This window comes from Canis aureus, chromosome 17 (genome assembly GCF_053574225.1).
Source record: "Canis aureus isolate CA01 chromosome 17, VMU_Caureus_v.1.0, whole genome shotgun sequence".
Classification (NCBI taxonomy): domain Eukaryota; kingdom Metazoa; phylum Chordata; class Mammalia; order Carnivora; family Canidae; genus Canis; species Canis aureus.
Window position 1 is genome coordinate 10,450,699 of NC_135627.1, and position 23,416 is coordinate 10,474,114.

At 37.0% G+C, this 23,416-nt stretch overlaps 1 protein-coding gene across 6 annotated transcripts in view; it reads left to right on the plus strand.

The window, feature by feature from the left end:
• The window catches only part of NALCN (sodium leak channel, non-selective), a 318,959-nt gene that overhangs the window by 160,297 nt on the left and 135,246 nt on the right, over positions 1-23,416 (plus strand). For all 6 annotated transcript variants that reach the window (XM_077855055.1, XM_077855051.1, XM_077855050.1 and 3 more), the window contains one exon: positions 3,372-3,563. In XM_077855055.1, the coding sequence (XP_077711181.1) occupies positions 3,372-3,563 (192 nt within the window). The remainder of the gene's footprint in view (positions 1-3,371; positions 3,564-23,416) is intronic.

The following is a 23,416-nucleotide window of genomic DNA, read 5'->3' on the forward strand; positions in this document are numbered from 1 at the left end:
GGCCATTTCAACAAGAATACATATGCAAAATATATTCAGGCCTTTAAAATTCCTATAGTTTCTCACAGATAATTTTCTAGTAAAAAAGATATAGATTACAATTTTGAATACAAATCTATTTATTCTGGAATTGTTTGTGAAAGAAAAATGGGAACTTTTAAAATGGTGAACATTTGAGGAATAGCTTCACAAGTCATATGCAAATTTGACCATAAAAATAATGACTATCATGAATTTGTGATTACTTAGAGACATGATTCATTATCTCTAGTTTTTTTTTCTACTGGTCTATGTTTCACAAAATATCTAAAATTGATATTCATGGTTCTAATGATTTTATATATAGAGAGGTATGGTCAAATAATACGTCATCAATGAAGTTTGTAATTTCAGCATTATCTTTGATCCTGGATTATAATCTATAATAGTTTAATTTATGTTAATGGTTAAGTGATTTTCATTTGCATTTCCCTATACATAACCATGTTTATATTTTTCTAATGAGATAATTAAATACTACCTCAGTTATTATATGGCTAAAATATCCATCTCTGAAGAAGTTCAAGTGTCACAAGGATTTTAGCAGATTCACAGATAAGAACCCACTGTTCTGAACACAATGGCTATTCTTGGGCCCACTTTGGTCTCCCTTGTGAGTCCTCAACTTCTCATCTGACTTGGCCGTTTCTCATTATGTTGGCAACATGGCATGAATTTCACATTTTCATATTTAGGTGAAGTCAACAGTTTAGTACAAAATGACTCCATTTATAGTATCAGTTATCTCTGAGAACAATTATTCGTGTAATTCATCTATTTATTCAAATTGATATTTACTGAGCACCTACTATATGCCAGGCCCAGTTTCAGATGCAGAGGACAGAGATGAACAAACAGAGGAAAACCCCACCTCAGTAAGCTTCCATTCTTGAGGGCAAACAGTTCACAAACAAGTACACATAAGAATGTGGAATAAAGTGGTAGAAATGTTATAAAGGAGAAACAAGAGTAAAAGGGATAGATGTGGGGGGGGGGATGCTAGTTTAGATCCATTGCTCATCATGGCAGCCCTCTCCAGAGAGGTCACTTTTGAGCAGAGACTAAGAGAAGTGAAGGGGCAAGCCAAGAAAACCTCATGGCACCTGTCCTGAGGTGAAAACATGCTTGTTTTCGATGTGGCTGGACTGGAATGAACAAAGAGCACCATTGTCTTATAGGAAGAAATAGTTTCACAAAATGCTACAACTGTAACACCCAGGTAATCATGATGATGTTGGGTGGTATTTATTGTGTTTGCCACATGCCAGGCACTGTGCTAAGTGCCTTGTGCTGTTCATTACTCACCACAATCCTGGGAGACAGAGAGTATCCATGCAAACTGAGGTCCCAAGACATTTGATGACTTGCCTAAGACCACATAACTGGCAAGTGGTGGAAACTCATTACTAAGAAGTTCAATTTCATATCTATATTCTTAGCCATGCAATTTCTAAAGTATCTCACTTGTAATTAACAGAGTGATCCTAAAGAGACAGACTTAGAAATATGACCAGGAGAATGAGCTTTGGAAGCAACCACAAAATGTTCTACAGTGCTTATCTTTGAGAATATGGTTTACTTTATTCCATATCTGCAGGAACACAAAATCAAAAGGCTTTATTGGATAAACAGAGTGAAAAGCAGGGATCCCTGGGTGGTGCAGCGGTTTAGCGCCTGCCTTTGGCCCAGGGCGCGATCCTGGAGACCCGGGATCGAATCCCGCGTCAGGCTCCTGGTGCATGGAGCCTGCTTCTCCCTCTGCCTATGTCTCTGCCTCTCTCTCTCTCTCTGTGACTATCATAAATAAATTTTAGAAAATTTTTAAAAAACTGTTTAAACAGAGTGAAAAGCATATTTATCCCCAACCAAATGAAAAGGCATAACTAGAGTCATTGATAAGGATTTTGCCTTTCCAGAGATGCAGGCTTACCCCTTTGAAAATGTTGATCAAATTGGCCATGTAGGAATCGTGGTAAGTTCTGCTTCTTCCAGCTAATGAAATATTAATTTATCAAAATTGCACAGATGTGCAGAGGCTGTTTTATTATAATTTGAGATAGAATTCAAAATTACTTAGACAATCTTTTAAATATGATTTTAATACAAGTGGAGGAAACCTGCTATATTGAAAGTTGAGCTATAAGCCAGTTAAATTGTTCCTTTAAATGTACCTGGACTCAGCTGCTAATTAGATACCGAATCATTTGTGTCTGAGAATAACAAATCTGATAAGAATGTGAAATCTTTCCATGTTATTATCCTGTATATTAATATGAATCTTAATATTTTAATAGCTCACATGATAAAGTTATTCACTTATTATTTGGAAAGATGACCTGAGTGTAATATGTTCTGATTTGGGAACATGTAATTTCTAACAGGAAGACTGGTGGTTTAACCACAGCATGATGCTTACTTGGAACAACATAATTTTTCAAGTAAATTTTCTTTTTTTCAATATTGCATGAAGAAATTAAAATTAACTACTAGGAAATATGCATTTTCTCAATTCTTTCAACATTTGTCCTTTAGTTTACTAGACACGTGGTTACATTTGCATTCTGTAGACAATAGGAATGATAAGGTTCACCATCAGTATTTGCTGTTAATTCAAGTTCTAGGGGAGTAAAAGTGGCTTCAGGCATGGCATGATGCAGAAGCCAAAATGGTATCATAAGGTCTCAATCTGTATGTTCACTCACCTTTCTTCTGTGTCCGTATTATTCTTAAGCTGACTTTCTCCATGCAGTGGCAAAGATGGCTCCTGGAAGCTCGAGACTTCTGTGGTCCTTACAGTAATGCCCACTGGGAATAAAAAATGACACATGTCTTACAGGCCCAACAAAAGTTCTGAGGATAACTAGGTTGTTGTGAATACTTCCAGGTGTGGATCGTGGGCATCATGGAGTCCCTTTGGGACCTCAAAGACCAAGAATGGAGCTGGAATAATTTGCCAAAGGAAAATCAGGAAGAGTAGGAAGCTAAGGATGCTGTAAAAATCCAAAGATGTTATTTTATCTGTGTAAAAATTAAAATCTAGATTCTAAATCATTTCCTGTTCTTTACTGGATTGAAAATGGACAATTCATTTTTCTTCTCCTGAGAAGATTTCACAGACAGCTTGAGCTCTTACCAACCTGGCATAGACAGCCATTTGTACTTAGCCTATTTTATATATGCCCAGACCACTGTTTTTCTGTTTTTCTATAGCTGCTCAAATGGAAAAGTGCGATTTATGAAATCCTGTGAAAAATTAGGTTTTCGTGTGAACTTACATAAGATTCAGTGTAAAAAAAATGATCAAGTATGTATGTTTTTCTGTCTCACAACAGGTTCTTCGGGTAGTTCGACTTATTAAGATCTCACCTGCACTAGAAGACTTTGTGTACAAGATATTTGGTCCTGGAAAAAAGCTTGGGAGTTTGGTTGTATTTACTGCCAGCCTCTTGATTGTTATGTCAGCAATTAGTCTGCAGATGTTCTGCTTTGTCGAAGAACTGGACAGGTTTACAACGTTTCCAAGGGTAAGAATAAAAAATGCAGTCAATTTAATTCCTTCTTGCTATTTTAATAATAATGGTTAACATCAAAATAATTTCCCTTTTAAACAGTGGTTCAAAAATATAGCTATATTTTTGAGAACTTGGAATAATTCAGTTTTGATATGTAAAATGCTCTCTTCTGCAGGGGGCAGGCATTTGAGCACATTGTCAGCATTGTCTGATTATACATCAATTCTAAAATTCTGGAAATAGTCTAATAGAATGAGATGCTGAAACCAGACAAGATGAAAGCTAGGGCTCTTAGCACCTATAGATGAAAATATAGCAGAATTTTTAAATCATTTTTTTGTGTCTGTGAGAGTTATCATTTTAAAATCTGTTTTATATAGTTCATATATTTTATGTCAAGCATAATCTAGAAGGGGTTTTTGATTTTCCATGTAATAAAATTCATAAACTCTTCAGATTTGAAATGCCTTTAGAAGATTATCTAGTTCATGCCTCTGCATTATCATTAGAATTCACTTAGGCTAAAAAGGAAGTTAAAAATCAATCAATTCATAAGCAGAACTCATGTAGAAAACATAGCCCTAATCAAAGATTCTGAAACTTAACTCTGTGTGGATTTAGAAACATGAAAAAACATAATGACCAAGATGGAAAATATATTTTTTACCATAAGCTGAAATAGTAAGGCCTATTATATGGGGAGGATAATTTTAGGGTAATAGTAGGATATAATACATTTTTAAAAAATAAGCTTTGAGAGCAAAAAAAAATGTCTATACTGGTAGACTAATGAAGCCTGGTTATTTTTTTAAATCTTGTGCTAAGTTTGTTACATATCACCAAGCATTTTTTGAGTGCATATAAAGAGCCAGGCAGTTTTGGTGATCTTACACCTGTTTCTAGTCTTCAAGATAAAGGCAAGTACAAGGTGCTCTGGGAACCCAGAGGTAAGGTCTATAACCAGGAATGGAAAAATCCAAGAAAACTTCTTGAAACAGGCAGTTACTAAAGAACTTGTACATAGCTAAGTAGGGGAACATGGTGGACCAGGTTTGGGACCAGCATATGCTAAAGGTTTGAGGTGAGCTATTCTTGTTCCAGAACCTAAAGAAGAAAGAAAGGTCAATGTGAGAGGAGGACATAAAACCAAGAATGTTTTAAGTTGGGTGAAAGTGTGATTGGGTTTAAATGCTGTTGAGAGAGAGTGAGTAGAGGGCATGGTTGAAGATGTTATCAGACACAGAGGACAGGAGCAAAAGGTTCCCAAACGGGCTGTCCAGAGCCCAGGCATAAAGACTGGCCATAGATAGATATTGACCTGTCCTTTGTTCAGGTGGTGATGTAGAACAGCAAGCCAAACTGAAAGTAATAAGGAGTCTTTGTTCACTTACTGCCACAGTGCAAGCAGCAGGCAGAAATAAGCACAAGCTCCCAGCATTCCGTGTTCCCCACTAAACAGCACTGGGTGAGTGTCAAGTGGGTCATAGATGTGGTGAGAAAAATAGAGAAAAGTGCCTTAGTTGAGGCTCCCAGGTGATGCACCCTTGGAGTAAAAACACCTGGGCCAGGAATTTGGTGTCCTGGAATGGAGGGTGCTGAGTTTCTGCCTGCAGCTTCCTCCAGAGAGGACCCTGCATTGACTGTGCATCAAGTCAGGTGTGGAAATGGCAGCCTCCCCGGTGAGCCCTCCAGGCAAAGCCTCACCAGTGCCAGTGGTCAGGCCACATGGGATGCTGTGGGCCTGGAGCCAGAGTCTTCAACAGGAGGCTCAGCTCTTCCTGCAAGGATGAGGGGATAAAAGCAGAGAGGACAGTGATGTCACTAAGTCTCTAGTCTGCCCCTTCACAGGGGAAATGAAAATTGAAGAGCGCCACTTTCAGAATGCCACAAGACTGTCATTGTCACAATCTATCTCTGAAGCCAGGTTAATTCACACAGTATTGAAAGCCCACTAAGGGTCAGCCCTTGTTCTAGCAACAGGGGATCCTAAAAAGAAAAGCACCCTCAGTCCCCTTCTTTATGTCCACAGTCTTCTCTTAATTTCTAATCTTACCTTCATCTTTTACCATCTCTGATAATCTCATGTCACTGATTTTATATCTCTTACCAGAACCTCTTTGAGCCAGATGGCTTTTGGAGTTCATAATATTCCAGATGTTATAAGGGTGATATCACCCCCTTGTTGATCTGCATTGTTTGAGCCAGCACCCTGTAATTAACCCATTAATGTTTCTTTAGCAAAACATCAACCTTTGGACAAAGAAAGATAAGTAAGGACAATAAAGAAGTCTTAGGTCAGATTGGATTTCAGCCACTAACTGAGCGAAAGAAAGAAAGAAAGAAAGAAAGAAAGAAAGAAAGAAAGAAAGAAAGAAAGAAAGAAAGAAAGAAATTAATTTTAGGTATTTTCAAGAACTTTTTAATATCAAAGTTGTGAATAAGGGCTGTGACATGTATAAGAAGGTATTGCAGATAATCTGCACATTTGGTCTTACAGATCTGATTTCTTATCACTGCTCCCTCACTACGTAGCTGTATGACACTGGCCAAATTAGTCTTTAAGCTTTTATTTTGTCACATCAAAAATCTAGGTAAAATAGTATTTTCCTCATAGCATTGTGTGTGTGTTGAATAATATACTAAACTGACCCAACTCTGAGCTTCTAAAGCATTTTTAAAATGTTATAATCTATGTAATACTTTTGAAGTCAGTATATTAGATTCCAAGTGAAAGACCAGGCTGCTTCAAAGCCATCCAACTTAGGCCCTTGGGATTTGCTCTATTTTCCAGCCATAATAGTAATCAAGTAGCATTATGTTTTCAGGTCTCCAATTACTCAATTGTGCCTTTCTGCCTGATTACTTTGACCATCTTAATGAAAGCAGCCCAGCGACTATGGGGCCCCCTAATCAGTGATTCTACAGCTGACAGGGTTGACAGCCTAAATGTATGAAATGACTAGGAGTAGATTTTTCTTTGCACATGAACGTAATTATGAGTTAAATCCCTGAAAAATAATCAAATTTTGCAAGAAATGTTAAAAGCATTGCAGCTACAAATAAGTAGTCATTATCATTCCCAGTCACATAAAGCACCATTCTTCGTGCTACTTGCCTGATAGGAAATCATCAGAGAAGATGGTTAAAAACACCTGACAGTTGATCCTAGATTTATGTTAGAGCAATCATCTGAGGGGCTTACCCCCTTCGCTTTTTATAGGACATCTCCCTCGTTACCCAGTGGTTGGATATTGAAGTGGGTTTGTTAACTATGGTATTGGCTAGAGTACACAACACATCAGTGGTGGGAGCCAGCCTCCAAGATGGCCCAGACTCAAGTAAAGATGATAGAAACGAGTGCTGATTTTTCAAGTTCCCATTTTACTTTGGGACGCATCATGTGACCTTATTTTACACTACTTAGAGCTATGGGATGCAGGAGAGTAAACTGTGTGCACACTTGAGAGATGCTGGGAGAGCACCCACCATGAAGAAAGGAGTCCAGCAGAGGTAGGGCCAGCCTCACTTGGCAAAACAGCCTCAGTCTCTGCCCAGGGGAGAATTTTTCTGTCACTCTTTCTTGAACCAGATCCTGACTCAGCCATGCAGGTGGCATAGGCTCCTAGAGAAATAGGACGGGTATGAAACCGAACACTGTTTGGACTTGATTGCATCCTGGGCCCAACAACCCACTGTGAAATCCTCTAAGAGGACCTGACATGGACACATGGAGATGGTTTCCCAACCCACATTCCGTAAGAGGAGTGCAGAGGGGAAGAGGAGATAGCAGCGTGGGCACATTAAGTGCCTGCCCACTGCTCGGCCCTCTGACAGAGCTCCAGCCACAGTGAAAGTTCCCAGCTACTTTCTGAAATACTTGAAGGTGATGAGGTCCTAAAGGATCTTTCACTTGCATTATTCCACAAGTTCTTTACTGAGCCTTCCTGCCTCAGGTAGCTGCTCTTCAACCATTCTCCATTTGCAGCAGAAATTAAACTGTCTCATGGCACCCTCCTGTTTAAGATGTTTCAAGGTCCTCCTCTCCCTCAAGATAACAAACATTAATATGGTTTTCTGTATCTTTTTTTTTCTCCATCTCCAGTTATCTCTTTGACCTCCTATTTCAGGATTTCCCCCACCACATCTTTCAAAGGCAGAGAGGGCACCTATCTTGCTCAGTAAATCCCCCCTCACTTAGCACAGCATTTGCTAGTGAATAGGCTTTCATTGAGGAATGAATAACAGCTGGAGACCAAAGCAGAGTTCCCTGATCCTTCCACACTGCATCAAGGTCAGCATCCCAGATTTGTTCTTACACTGCTCTTCCCCTCCTCCAGGAACCATCCTACCCACCATCGCCCTAACCCTTAGCCCATCTGAAATGTCTTTATAATTCTGTCAGAGAGCTTTGACAGGAAGTAGCAGAAATCTTGAGTTCAACTGACTTGAACAATTAGGAAATTTCTCACAAAATTTGAGATTAGGTAGATTAGGTAGATGAGACAGAAAGCCACGACTCTGAATCTTTCACCAAAATTCTCTCAGTTGTGGGTTAAATTATGTGCCCCCCAAAGATATGTCGAAGTACCCCAAATGTGACCTTATTTGGAAATAGAGGTGATAAAGTTAGAATGAGGTCATTAGGGTGGTCCCTGATCCAACATGACTGATTGTCTATGAAGAGAGGAAATTTGGTACTAGACACAGATAGACATGGAGGGGGGATGATGTGAAGACACACATGGAGAAGACAGCCTGTGATTGGAGTGGCATCTGCAAACCAAGGACCTCCCATGATTGCTGGCAATTGCCTGAAGCTAGAAGAGGCTATGAGAATCCTTCAGAGGGAGCATGGTCTTGCCAACACTCTGACCTCACCCTCCTGAGCTGTGACATGATAAATTCCCTTGTGTTAAGCCACGCAGTTTTGGTGCTTTGTCAAAGGCAGTCCAAGCAAACTACCACAGTTGCTTTCTTGGTGTGTTGTCTTCAACACAAAACAGATGCTAACAGTGTTAGCAAAACAGATGCAACATTTCCAGAATTTTTGAGAAAATCTTGAGGAAAAAGAGGGTCATCTCCACCCAGGTCTCCTTCTTAGGAGCAAGGACACCTTTCCCAGTACCATTTTCCACTTGCCCCAGCAAATTTGCTGTCATCACTCACTGACAGGATCAGGTAACTTGGTCATTTCTAAAGGAATCATTGACCAGATGGCCAGAGTCAACAGGATTGGCTTAGCTTAATCATGTGGGAAGGAACGGCTGTTGGAGAAACAAGCACAAAATCACTACAATGGTCAGACCCAGAGTTTGGACAAAATTTCTCTCTCGCATCTTTCATCTCCAAAGCTTTTATACATCTGGTGCAAACAGAGTGTGTAAATAGACGTGTGTTAGGAGGAGGGCTGGTGTTTAATCTCTCCTAACAGAGGCATCTGGGCCCCAGCTCTTTGTCCACATAGTACCTGCAGAGCAGCCAGCAAAGGGCCTGGAACAGAGTGGATTCCTGCTCTCCCTCTTTTGTGGCAGAGGTCACTTCCTGTTACACCACCCGCCATCAACATTTATGCAAGCTTCTTTTGCCTCCACAAGACCACGAGAACTTGAGGGTATCAGCTTTGTGCTCTCCTCTCTCAAAGCATTAACCAGGATGCCAATGCCATGGGATCCAAAGCATCAGGAAGTAGTCAGGGCAGAAACAATGAGTGGAACCTCAGCATACAGTCCTGTGAGTTGGGGAAGAGAAGCTTGAAATTTGTTATTGGGCGGGGGGAGCAAAGGAAGATATATTGATAGAATTTAACAAAACAGCTTTGTTATCTCAACCAAGAACTTCCTCTCAGAATTTGGACCAAACAGACACTTCCCTGCTAAGACAAATCCCAAGGAAGATCAAGCCCCACAGTGAGGCAAGATATCCCCCAGTTTTTGTTTTGTGGGGACTAATAGCTTGTGTTACAAGGAGGATAATTAGATGAACTTTTACAGCTTGTACAGGTCATAAGGACTAGTTGACATAAGCAAGAGCCACCAATCTTTCTTTAACAAAACAAAAGCAAATTGCATGTTTCTCGTAGTTGGCTGGCAAAAGCTTATGCATGCAGTTTCACTAAGGCTTTGTTTAGTTGATCCCTCCACTTATTGTACAGATAACTTGCCTCTAAGTTACTACAACATGTGCAGTAAACATCCACTCTACATCTTTCACCAGCTCAAAATCTTTATTCCTTTAAATCTCCCACTAAAGTAGTAATGTACAGGCCTCTTTTGTTCCCCAGTTCTACAAATGGGAAGTTTTTAATTCATAAGCAATACATTACCCTTTGTAAGAACAGGTACTTGAATTTTAATATATTATGTATTTCATATGTTTTCTTAATTTGCATTCTCTAAATGCTAATTACTTGCTCTGTTGAATTTTCACTTATAAAATCATGCCCAAAACAGTTATACAATATAAGCAGTAAATGCTATAAAACACTTAATTACAAATTAATTTTCCTGTCTCCTCTCACCGCCAAAATGGCTAATCGTGCCTTTAGTTGTACTGAAAGAATTACTGAGAAACTGAAAGAAACAACTTGCTCCTTAATTTTTTTTATTTTTTGCCAGATAGTCTGATTATATTTCAAATAAATTCAAGGTATATTTTATCTTCAAAAGTTAGTTATGAGTTATAGTTATTAGCTCAATCTTTATTAATTTTTGTTTTATTCTTTTCATGTATTTTTAATTTTTCATAGAATATTTCAGAAATGCAAAGGTATGTAAATAATAATGAAATGTATTTTTCTGTGGACACACACAACTTGATAAGCATGCTAGTAGTGATCTGAAGTCCTTGAGTGTCCCTTCTTCATCCTCCCTTCCTTTGTCCATGGAGAAACACTTTTCTGCATTTGATGTTAATATTCTTAGTGCCTTCCTTTATGTTTTTAGTGCATATAGCGGCATCAACTGAAAATCACATCTTTTTGCATAATTTAAACCTGCCTTATATGGTGTCATCCTGTAATGTTTCTTCTGCTAATTGCTTTTTTTTCTTCAACACTATGTTTGTGACTTTTACCAACGAGTACTTATACTGCATGTTTTTCTTTCCCTTGTAGTTTAATATGCAACTATATATTGCATTATATTTATAATGCACTATTAATATAATCCCTTCACAATTAGTTTCCCCATTCTTCTATGTGGTAGGTGTACTCCCTGTGGGTTTCAAAGTTTTTTTTTTAATTTTTATTTATTTATGATAGTCACACAGAGAGAGAGAGAGAGGCAGAGACACAGGCAGAGGGAGAAGCAGGCTCCATGCACCGGGAGCCCGACGTGGGATTCGATCCCGGGTCTCCAGGATCGTGCCCTGGGCCAAAGGCAGGCGCTAAACCTCTGCGCCACCCAGGGATCCCTCCCTGTGGGTTTCAGTAGGACTTATGGATATGGTGGAATTTCACTTCTTTGGGGTACCTGGGTGGCTTAGTGGTTGAGCGTCTGCCTTTGGCTCAGATCATGATCCTGGGGTCCTGGGATCAAGTACCAAATCAGACTCCACTCAGGAAGCCTACCTCTCCCTTGCCTTTCTCTGCTTCTCTCTCTGTGTCTCTCATGAATAAATAAAATCTTTAAAAAAAAAGGAATTTCACTTCTGTGAATAGGCTACTAATCAGTTAATTTGGAGTCCATCAAAAAGTCCATTATCTTGATGTGCCTGACCCACTCAGAGGGACGGGGCTCTTGGAAGAGGCATTGATGCAAGAGTCTCTTGTTGGCTTTGATGATGTAAGCTTTCATGTTAAAAGGCCATGTGACTAGGACTTGAGCCTTTAGGGGCTGTGTGCTTCAAGAATGCAGGATCCTCAGTCCTACAACCATAGGAATTGAATTTTGAGAACAATCTGAATGGGGGTTGAAGAAATTCCAAATGAGACCACACCCCAGCCTATACCTTGATTTTGACTTCTGAGATTCTGATCAGAGAACCCAGTTATATTGTGCCCCCATCTCAACCTACAGAAACTGCAAATAATAAATGACTATTGTTTTAATGTGCTGAATTTGTGATAATTTGTAACACAGAAATATAAAAACTAATGCATGCAGGTTTTGGATGGCTGCTCATAATATTTTGTAACTCCAAATAGTGCTCCTCTGAACATTACAAATTAAGCTGTACACATGTGAAATTCTGCACAAGTGGATGTTTTGGGGGGATATGTAGCTAATCATAGAATCACTGAGTCTTAGAATAAAGATAACTCAACTTTAGCAGGTATTGATAATCTTGCATTCCAGTGTAATTTCTTCAATGTATCTGCTATCAGCAGTACATGAGAATGTTCTCTGCTTCACAACTCAGCAACATTTGGTTTTGTCAGGCTGTGTTTTGCTTTCAACATTTAGCTCTTCATTTAACCTAAATTGATTTTTGTGGTTGCTATGAGATAGGGAACAATCTTATTTTATTTCCTTTGGATAACCCATTGTCACAGTATCATTTATTGACTAGTCTATCCATTCCCCATGGTTCTCCTGTGCTGAGTATGTCAGAATAGAATTCCATATGTGTGTGTCCTGATCAAGACATAAAAACTTTTTGATCTCCTTTTGCCATGGAAATTCTTTTGGTCAATCTCTGATGAAGCCCAGTGAATATCCACCCTTACTCAAGTATCTCAGTTAGCAGCCTCCAGCTTTCAAGGGTCTGTGACTTTGCCCCTTGTGCCTGACAGTATATGAAAAACTGAAATCTAGTAGAGACCATGGATTCCCCCTAAGATTGCCTTTTTTTGACCCAAATTGCTTATTAGCTTTTGATCCTAGGGTTTCCATTATTTCTTTGAGATCTTAACTAGGCCCTTAAAGGATGCATTTTAACCAAATGCATTTGTTGAATTTTAACCAAAATTTGGACGGTTTTTTAAAATCAGTTTTTTCTTATATATGATCAAACACTGAGGTTCACTAATATATTTTTGAGAATAAAAAAAGTCATTACATTGACTGTCTTTGAGATGGATAGATTTCTTTTTTTCCTAGAGGTGCAGCCTGAGGCTAGGCCATCCCAACATCAGCTTTTACCATCTGCAACCTCATATTTGTTTGCATACAGATATTATCTCCTCTTGATTCTTGTAACTTCCTGTTGATGCTCCTCTAATCTGCTATACCATTGAAATCCATTTTCCACAAACTATCAGATGGATCCATTCACAATGAATCCTAGGTAAATTGTATGTGTTTTGTTGTTTATAATTCAGCCCACATCCTCTGTGTGATGGAACCATGAGGCATACACACATAAACAAACATACTAACTGCCCTCTTTAACTTGTAACATAGTCAAGAGTGGAAGGAAGAAGTCCACTTATCCCACAGTAGACACATAAGAAAGAACTCAGATAAGCCAGAAGGTGAAATATGATATCAAAGATGTTATGGAGAATTTTAAAATTCTGAGACCCTACTGTGTGATAATCACTGAGCTTACAAATATCACCTCATTTTAATAAAAGGAAGAGTTTGCTTCAAGGATGGAGGTTTGCAAAGCTTTATGAAGAGTGGTCTTTAGGGCTGCATATGGTTTCAACAGATAAGAATTTGGGTAATGGCATTAGATGAGGTATCCTTTATCAGGAAGACAGAATGAGTAAATCAGAGATGGGGAGAATCACAGGGCCTGGAAGGATGGATGAGAAAGGAACCACGGTGTTGGTTTGGAGCCAGACAGTAAAGTGTTTTCAGAGGTTGGGATTGTGACACAGGGGAGCTGTTGAAGATTTCACTCTCTTATTTTCTTACTGAGGATAAAAGAAGAGCTATTTTAAGGAGGGCTACACTGGAAAAAATGTTACTTCTCTGAGTAGTTATTTTCAATGAACAACATTCATTTTTATTGACCAAAGATAAAAAATTTATAATTGAGGAATTTGCAGTGCCATCAGGGGAGGAAGGGAGGTAATTTTTTATTTTTTCTGTGTGGGTGTTAGTGTGTCAAGTCTCCTACAATCTCGTAAAGTTGGTTCCATCTAAGGCTTTAGGCCAAATCCATCCTTGTCTGGATCTGGATCTGTCATAGAATCTAGCACTCTGCTTTACAATTTAAAGTAATTTAGTGATATAGCTTAATGTAACCATCTCACCATCAAAACTGTAAAATTAACTTTATTCTCTTTCCACTGTAACATCAGAGGGGTTGGTTGGAAGATTTTTCATTTGTTTTTTGTTTGGGTTTTATTGCTATTTTCTCTCCTAGTTGAATTTCTTTTTGTGAGTGATTCATCAGTGGCATAGTGATAAATTAATATTCAGTGCACTTTGTTTTAAAAGATGATTTAAAAAAAATAAATAAAGGGCAATTTTAATGCAGCATGAATCACACAGAGAGGACTGTCTTTCCTGTTGTGTGTTGACATCATTGGCCCACTGAACCGCAGTTATCAGAATTATTCCTTGAATAACGCATCCTCATATTCCAACCCTGAATCCTAGATGAGCACTTCTTGGAGAGTACCTTTTTTGTACCTCATCATGTTTTGTTTTTCTAACAATCTTCTCATTTGCAGTTTTCCAACTATTCATTGCCATGTTACATTAATATTATTTTAATAATCAATTGACTGCATTCCACCAACTTCGAAAATAAATGAGAGCCATTAATGAGGAACATTTGCCTCAGGATGAACTTCTATAAGGATATTTTCTGATGAAAAGGTGATTTTATTATCAAATACTTTGTTGAGCCTTGCCTACAAAAAAACACAGTTTACAATTAGACATTTCAACTGTCCTCTCATGACTACTTACAATTCCCCATAAGTAAAAATAGACTAAGACTAATAGTACATATTTTAAAGAATAAGCTGTAATGTAATAGGCAGTCAACAAGTAGTATAGTCAGGGTGTTCTTAAATGTCATGAAAACCAAACTTCTTATCATGACACACTAAATACCTAGCAGTAATCAGATAGCCCGATGTACAAGGGTGCTTTAGAAAATGAACACTAAGTACTCAGTTTTCTTTATTGCACAGAAAGTTTAAAAATGGGCCCCTTTTATTTTGTGAATTCCTTGATTGATTTTCATAAGTATAATTTATTTTACTGCTTTTGTGTTTTCACCTCCATAGTGGTTTTATTCGTGATTAATCAGCTACATTTATATATGTTAGCATTTACCTGTGAGGGTTTTTTTTTTTCCTTTCATAATATTCTTGCTTCTAATTATAGCCTTTTCTTTCACTCAAAGAACTTCCTTTAATGTTTCTTGTGAGGCTGGGTTAGTGGTGATGAAATTCTTTAACTTTTGTTTGCCTAAACAAAGAGAAACTCTTTATCTCTCCTATTCTGAATTATAACTTTACTGGGTAGAGATTACTTGTTGCAAATTTCATCCTTTCAATGCTTTGAATATATCATGTCTCTTCTTGATTGCAAAGTTTCTGCTGAAAAATCAGTTGATAGCCTTATGAGGTTTCTCTTACTGCTTTTAAAATTCTCTCTTTATCACTACTTTTTGCTATTTTAATTATTATGTGTCTTGTGTGTCTTCTTGCATTAATCTTGTTAGAAACTCTCTGTACTTCCTGGATGTAGATATCTGTTTCCTTCCCCAAATTAGGGGAAATTTCAGTAATTATTTTTTCCAAATAAGATTTCTGCCCCCTTCTCTTTCTCTTCTTCCAAAATCCCAATAATGTAAATATTATTATGCATGATGATATCACTGAGTTCCCTAAGTCTATTCTCATTTTTTTATTATTATTTTTTCTTTTTGCTCTTCAGCTTGGTTACTTTCCATTACCCTGTCTTCCAGATTACTGATCTGTTCTTCTACATCCTCTAATCTGCTAGTGATTCTCTCTAGTATATTTTTTATTTCTGTTATTGAGTCTTCATCTCTAACTGGTTCATTTTTTTATATTTTCTATCTTTCTTTTTTGAAGGTCTCTGTGAAATCTTCCATCTTTTCTCAAGTCCAGTGAATATCTTTATGATCATTACTTTGAATTCTTTATTAGGCATATTGCTTATCTCTGTTCATTTATCTCTTTTGCTGTGATTTTGTCCTGATCTTTCATTTAAGACATATTCCTCTACCTTCTTTGACTAACTTTGTGTTTGTTTCTATGTATCTGGAATGTCAGCTATTTCTCCTGATCTTGATAGTAGCCCCAATTGTGATTTTAAATATTCTTCTTAGTCCTCTACACAAAAACACAAATAAGTATATATATGTAATACACAGATACACACATATCAGAGAGATACGACGAACTGCCAAATTATTGCCAGCATCTGAAATCACTTATAATTAACTATTCCATATGAGATTAAATCCAGGACCACTTAATGTGATACCTAGATCCACTCTTCCTCACTGCCCACCCTTTGGGTATAACACCCAGCATGTTAATGAGCCCTGAGTGAGGTGTCTACCCTTGCAGATGACTCTCTCCAGCCTTATTGAACATCTTTATAAATCAATTTTTAAAACCCTGAATTTTCAGGAAACATGATGGGATAAAGTTTACATATGCATGTGAGTGAGCCGAGTACATGTGTGTACAGACTGAGGACTGAAGAGATGAGGGCAGCTGTATTAGACAAATGAAAGTAAATAGCTTACATCTTGTTATCTTGTATTATGCAATATATAATGGGAAAAATAATATAGGCCAGACACGGACTAGATATAGAAAGAATCCTGGTAGCTAGTTCAGGCTTAGGTCTGTCATATTGCTTCCATTTTCTTGTTGTTATTTTAGTTTTCCATATGCATTTAATTCAATTCAGAACCCCAGGAAGAAAGCAGTGGGCAAAGGACAAAAATCACACTTCAAACCAATGAGATGTACTGGATACATTTCTGTAAGAAAAACTAGAAATTTGATGAAAAGTACGCATATTAATATAAATGACCAAAAAAGTGTAGACAATACCACATATGCTTTCTCTGGATAAGCCACATTTTTCAGGCTGAGTGAAAAGAGATAGTAAAACCAATGGGGCTTATAAAAAGACATGGCAAACTAAAAAAGGGGGACACTGTATTGGAATATAAGAAAAGATATATTTCTGCATTATTCAACTATATAAAAATTATTAAAGTAGTCTTAAAATTGCTGCCATTTCAACAAGACATGCAAAGAAATGTTTATTGTATTTTGCCGTATTCCAAAAAGAACATGATGTATCCATTAAGGATTATAGCCAGGTCAAATAAATTTAAGCCAAATTTAAGAGAATTAATCTAAAAGGAAAATAAAAACAAAGTTACAGTGAACGCAGAAACGAAACCCAAACACAGATGTGCACCACAAGGACGTTCATGTTTGCTGGAGTTCACGTACAAGTGGGACTCCTGTTTTTCTAGCAAATATAGACTTAGGTAGACAAAAAATGATTATGAAGTAAAAACAAACTACTTTGTAGAGAAACATTATTATTCCTGATTAAGTTAAGAAAGACATTTCCCCTGGAGTCATTATTATCAATAGTAATAATAATAGTAATAATAATAATTTTAAAATAGTCACTATTATCAATAGTGATAATAATAATAGTGATAAAAAATTATCAATATTATCAATAGTAATAATTGTCTATGTGACTTTTTACATTTGAGGCCTTCTGACAATAAGTTTTCATAAAGAGAGAGCAAGAGGGACATCTGGGTAGCTCAGCAGTTGAGTGTCTGCCTTTGGCTCAGGGTGTGATCCCAGAATCCCGGGATCAGTCCCGCATCAGGCTCCCTACATGGAGCCTGCTTCTACCTCTGCCTATGTCTCTGCGCCTCTCTCTCTCTGTGTCTCTCATGAATAAATAAATAAAATCTTTAAAAAAAAGAGAGAGAGCAAGACATACACATGTACACACATAGGTATCCACATGTATCTAATATAATGCCCCAAACACCCTATTAAGGAAGTATTTTCCCCACATTATAGATGTTATAAAATAAAGAAAAAGCAGTGAGGAGCATCATCAAAAATTGGTGAGAGCCAACAAGAAAATTTATCAGGCTACAATAATAAAGAGTGTTATTTAGGGTTAACATACAAATGAATAGGCAAACATGCACTAAAAAGACCTTTGGCAAAGAATGTATCCCAATGAATGCTTACAAGACTAATTATTATCAAACAAGCAATATTGGGAATACAAGAATCTCCTGGTACTATGTATCAAAATACCTTCCAGATGAATTAGAGCAAGGGTATTTGAAGTGTGAAAGTGTAAAAAACAAAGAGAAAATATCATCTTTCACCTTGGATGGTCAAGAACTTTCTAGGCCTAAAAGAAGAACAAATTTAACTTTTCAAGCAAGTCAAAAATAATGTCCATAAATAATTTTTAAGAACAAAGGAAAACATGACGATACAACGTTAATTTATAATGCATGTCAGGAAGAAAGTGTTGAATGGACAAGATCTGTTTTTTTTTTTTTTTCTTTTTTGGCTAATGGTGATGTGCACTGCTGGCAGAAAGTCCTCTTACATATTGCACATGGCAGTGAACATTTGTGTAACTCTTCTGGGAATCCGTTTTTCATTATATATGAAGACACCAAAAAGCATTTTTTCTCTTTGATCTAGTGATTGCATTTCTAGAAATCTACTTCAAGAAAATAACCAAAGATGCATACAAAGATTGATCTCCAAAAAAATGCTCTTTGTAACATGATTTACCATTGTGAAAAATTTGAGACAACTTTAATGTCCAATCACCATGCAATATCTAAAGTTTTAAATATGGTGGCATGTCATACAGTTATCAAAACTACATTTTTACAGACTAACTTATGAGATAAACCATACGTGATGCTAATGATGATGATAAAACATTAAGCAAAAAAGCATAATAAAAATTATGTTTATAGCTGAATTCAGTTTTATTTCAAATACACATAAATGCCCAGAAAAAAAGATAATGTACCCCTTTATATATCTATTCTTACCAGAGCCATAAAAGTTGAATAAGACTAATTTTAGTCATATAATAAGACTAATTTTAGTTCATGACTTGTAAAATAAGCTTTATTAAAGTCAGATCATTTCAATTAAACATTTACTTATGAACAACTATCAAATCTATTTAGAAGGTATCAGAGTACTAAACAATACTATCTGGAAAAAAGCAAGGCTTTGAAATCTGTGTTTGTGATAGAGAAGAAGAGACAATATAATTTGCAGTAAAGCCCATTATTTGTGAATTTAGTGAAGAAAAATGGGAAATCGAAGCCCAGTCAAAGAGAGCCAAACAATGGCAAAGTCCTTCTAAAGTATAGGGTTTGGGTTTTTTTTTTTTTTTTTTTAAATGCAAAACTAGAAGCTTTTTCTTACCATAGTTGATTTCTATTCAAAGCCAAATAGAAAAACCTTGTTCTTGAGCATTAGTATACAAACCAACAGCTAGAAAACACTGAAACTTCCTGTGTAGGCTCCGTGGTATTTTCTTTACAGAAGTTTTCTTTTTTTTTTTTTTTTATTTATTTTTTTATTGGTGTTCAATTTACTAACATAAAGAATAACACCCAGTGCCCGTCACCCATTCACTCCCACCCCCCGCCCTCCTCCCCTTCCACCACCCCTAGTTCGTTTCCCAGAGTTAGCAGTCTTTGCGTTCTGTCTCCCTTTCTGATATTTCCCACACATTTCTTCTCCCTTCCCTTATTTTCCCTTTCACTATTATTTATATTCCCCAAATGAATGTTAACAACAGGACACACATCAGCCCTTTCAGGAGCCCTGTTTCTTTTGTATACATTCCTAAATCTTTTTTGCACCAAAAGTAAAATGTCAGCTTTCATCTGCAATTTTGTAGCACATATTTGCCAATGAAACGCATCATTTATATCATGAAAATTTAATATGACTGACATTAGCAAAATCACTAATTAAGAAATAGGGCATAAATACTCCCAGAAACTTGACAGTCTGTTCTATGAAGAAAATTAATTCAGAAGTTTCCTATTTGCATAAACCTCCAGGTCTCATTTTCACAGCTGTTTGTTCTGTCAGCTAGATGGTTGCATTTCAAAATTATTTTAACATAATCGGTGGGAAGTATACCTTTCAACTAAAAATATCATACTCTGCAAGAAAGATTGTTAGGGAAAAAATTTAAGTTCACTCAGTTCATCTTAATATTTTTTTCCTTAAGATAAATGCTCCTAATATAGGAACTTTAACATTTAAATAATAAATGATTAATATATTTTTATTATTAAAACAAATTAAAATTCTATGATTTTAGATTCTCATGAAAAGGAAAACATTATGTCCTTTCCATATGGAAAAATGTTAATGAGTGGAGCTATTTTTAGCAAGGAATAGAAGATCCTATGTTTCATTCATCAATCGAGCATAATATGGAGTTTTAGACATGTACCCAGTACTATGTTAGACAAATAAGGTAAAAGCTTTAAATATTACATTGTTTGGTTTAGTAATTTCAGTTATGAAAGGAAATCAATTATTAGAGCTTAAGATGTCTTGGACCTGCAGTGTTCAAAAGGACAGCAGGAATTTAAAAGCAACAGATCCCAGCCTAGAGAGCTACCACCACCATTTGCTCCCTGCAGGCCTAGGTCAATCAGTAAGGCTCTGCTCTTCAGTGGGGGCTACAATATGTACAGTAATAATAATTCACAGGGTTATTGTACAAGTTACTCTGCATAATGGACAATTAACTGCTTCAGGAGCTGTAAAGCACCATGTAAATGCTAGTCATGGTTCAGTGTCTCTCCTTATGTCATTTTGATCTTATCCTGAAAGAAATCCCAGGAGACTACAAATCTGTGATTTTGTCTCCTTTGTCATTTATGGTATTATGTGTAAAAGTGAACTCAGGCATGGCCATTTGAAAGAAGAGAGATGTTTGGATACACCTACAGACACTTTTAAGACTAGAAAAATATTCACAGGCTTTTGCAAATGAGTTTTTGCCATCCTTCCTTTTACTCTTGAAATTATATTTAAGTGTAGGCTCTACTTAAAGTAATTTGCTGCCGGAGTAGGCATAACGTTCTGATGTCTGCTTTGCTTCTAATTACATTCAAGCTCATTTTGACATTTAAGGCCAATTACCTTAGTCTCGATTCAGTAAGGCTTTTCCATAGTGGTCTAAAATTTGACCAATAACAGGCTTTTTCTCCCTCCCTCCCTTTTTATTCATTTAAATGGAATGCTTGGCAACAAGCACATTTTAGGAATTATAGAAGTGAAATAAATAATGTGGGTTCATTTTGGAAAAAAGCAAATAGCTGCTTGACCTTTTTTTGTCAATATAAAAGGCAGTCACAGAATTAATTAAAACCTTGTTTTAATTTTTATTTCTTTCTCAATGACAAGGAATAAGGCATAACCATTTTACAGAGAGATTAATGTCTTAAATATTTCACTTCTATTAAACAAAGGTAACTGGTTTCAACAAATCTCAAATTCCAAAAGAGTTCGTAAAAAGAGAGACCTACAAGGTCTAAAACCTTTACCATTTAAAAGTCAGTGGTAACAAAACTCTCCATAACAGGGCCCTGCAACAAAACCCAGTCAGTGTCCCATTGTGTTTTCAGATCTCCATGTATGTGATAACTTCAAGATCTCCATGTATGTGATAACAGCTCCTATTTTATTTAGCGGTCTGTTATCAGTCCATTTGCTAACAACATGATTTTTACTGTTTACTCAATAAATACATGGATGAATTAGCAGCACCAAAAGGCAATTTATCAGCTCTATTAGTAACAAAACACTTACTGTAGCCTTTTTCTGTAATTTATAGGTAAAATATAGTCTGGGAAGCTGGACTAGAAAATATACTGTGTTAAAACAAAGTTTTCAAATTGACTGCCAGTTCCAATTAATAGATCATAAAACAGAGACATTTATAGCTATTGAGGATATCCAGGGAATCATTAAGTTCAAAGATGAAATAAAATGATGCCATCCAAACAGTCATACTTTCAAAATCACATATCTAAAAGGACATATATTCTTAAAAACGTAGCTTATCCAATGTAATTTTGAACTTTATACAAATGGAATCACATTGTAACATAAGAGTCCTAGAAACTATATGCGAGTTCTGAAATCCAAAGAAGGGTTATTAAAGTTGTTTTTCCATGGGAGAGATTTTTTTAAAGATTTTATTTATTTATTCATGAGAGACAGAGAGAGAGGTAGAGACAGGCAGAGGGAGAAACAATCTCCCGGTAGGGAGCCCAATGCAGGATTCGATCCCAGGAACCCAAGATCATAACCTGAGCCAAAGGCAGACTCTCAACCACTGAGCCACCCAGGCATCCCATTTGGGAAAGATTTATTTTTATTAAAAATATTACTTGTATGGTGCTTTCATGATTATAAAGTACTCACACATATTTTGATTCTCAAAACAGTCTTTAGAGTGATGCTATCACACATTGGAGGAAGCTCAGTGTCAGGATGGCTAGGTGTTTCACCCAGAGACACTAAACTGGTCGGCAATTTAATCTCACACACAGGCCCTGTGACTGCAGAGCTGAACATTTGGTTCTTTGCCTTACTGCTCTGCCACCAAGAGCAGGTCGAGGTCTTATACTCAGCTCATTCAACTTCTATTTTAAACGACACTCTTAGCTCTCCCCTCTGGGAAGGTTATCTCTTGAGAGTGAGGGCAAAGATGAGATGGATGAAGTTAGATGACAGATGACAAGAAGTTTTGAAAAGCTTGTGGCTAGTAACAGAATCACCGAAACAAAGGGGAAAGGCTTCCTGAATGGTATTGAGGCACCAATACCCCAGGGGGAGGGGATCCTGTTTTCCTAGGGGTAACTCTCTCTTTAGAGCAGCCAGAAGGGTGGACACACCCATGAGGAGTCAGACATCACCTTGGAGCTGCCATTTTTCCTGCCAAAAACCAGAGCAATGGAGTATGGGGAACTGGGAAAAGTGTAACTAAATTGATGAACTACAGAATTCTGTCTTGACCATTAAGGAGGAATCTGAAGTAAAGAAATGGCTACTGTCAATGGCTTTGACATTATAGCGCTATATCTTCACTCCAGATTTCAAATCCACAGAGTTTTTATTTATGAATAACTTAGTTTAGCCACAGTAAGTGTTGCTCTTAGAGCTTTATTTACTGTAGATTTTAAAATACATTAGAAGTGTCATTTTTATTGTTTTTTTCCACCCCCACCCCCACAATTCTCCGTAAGACCTTGATCTTGTCAGTCATGATTTTGCCAGCCAACATTAGGTAAGTCCAACATTTACTATTTCTTGATTTCATTTTAAACATTACAGATTTTAGGAGCACCTGGGTGGCTCAGTCAGTTGAGCATCTGACTCTTGTTTTGGCTCAGGTCATAGTCTCATGGTTGTGGGATGAGCCCCATGTCAGGCTGTGTGCTGAGCAGAGACTGCTTCAGATTCTCTCTCCCTCTCTCTGCCCCTCCCACCCCATTCATACACTCTTTCTAAAATAAATAAATAAATAAATCTTTTGAAAATATATTACAGCTTTGAGTTGTTGAGCAAGTTTTAAATAAAATATAAAACAAAATATTAGAGGATCATGATGTTAGTGAGTTTTTCAGAGGATAAAACTCCCCAACATATGACTGCCGTTTGAGTGGGGAAAAAAGGAACAAGGACATTGAGTAGGTGACTAATTAAGGCAATTAAAACGAAAGGAGGTGTCACTTTTATGCTCAGTGAATACCATCAAGTCAAGTCTTCTATTTTAGGGCTGACTGGTAGTAAGACACAGCAGGGACACTCCCCATAAAAAGGTTGAGCCACTATATAAGCTGTCAAGTGTATTTCATTTCAAAAGCAAACCTATTATAGAGAAAGAGTTCTTGAAACCAGATAAAGATAG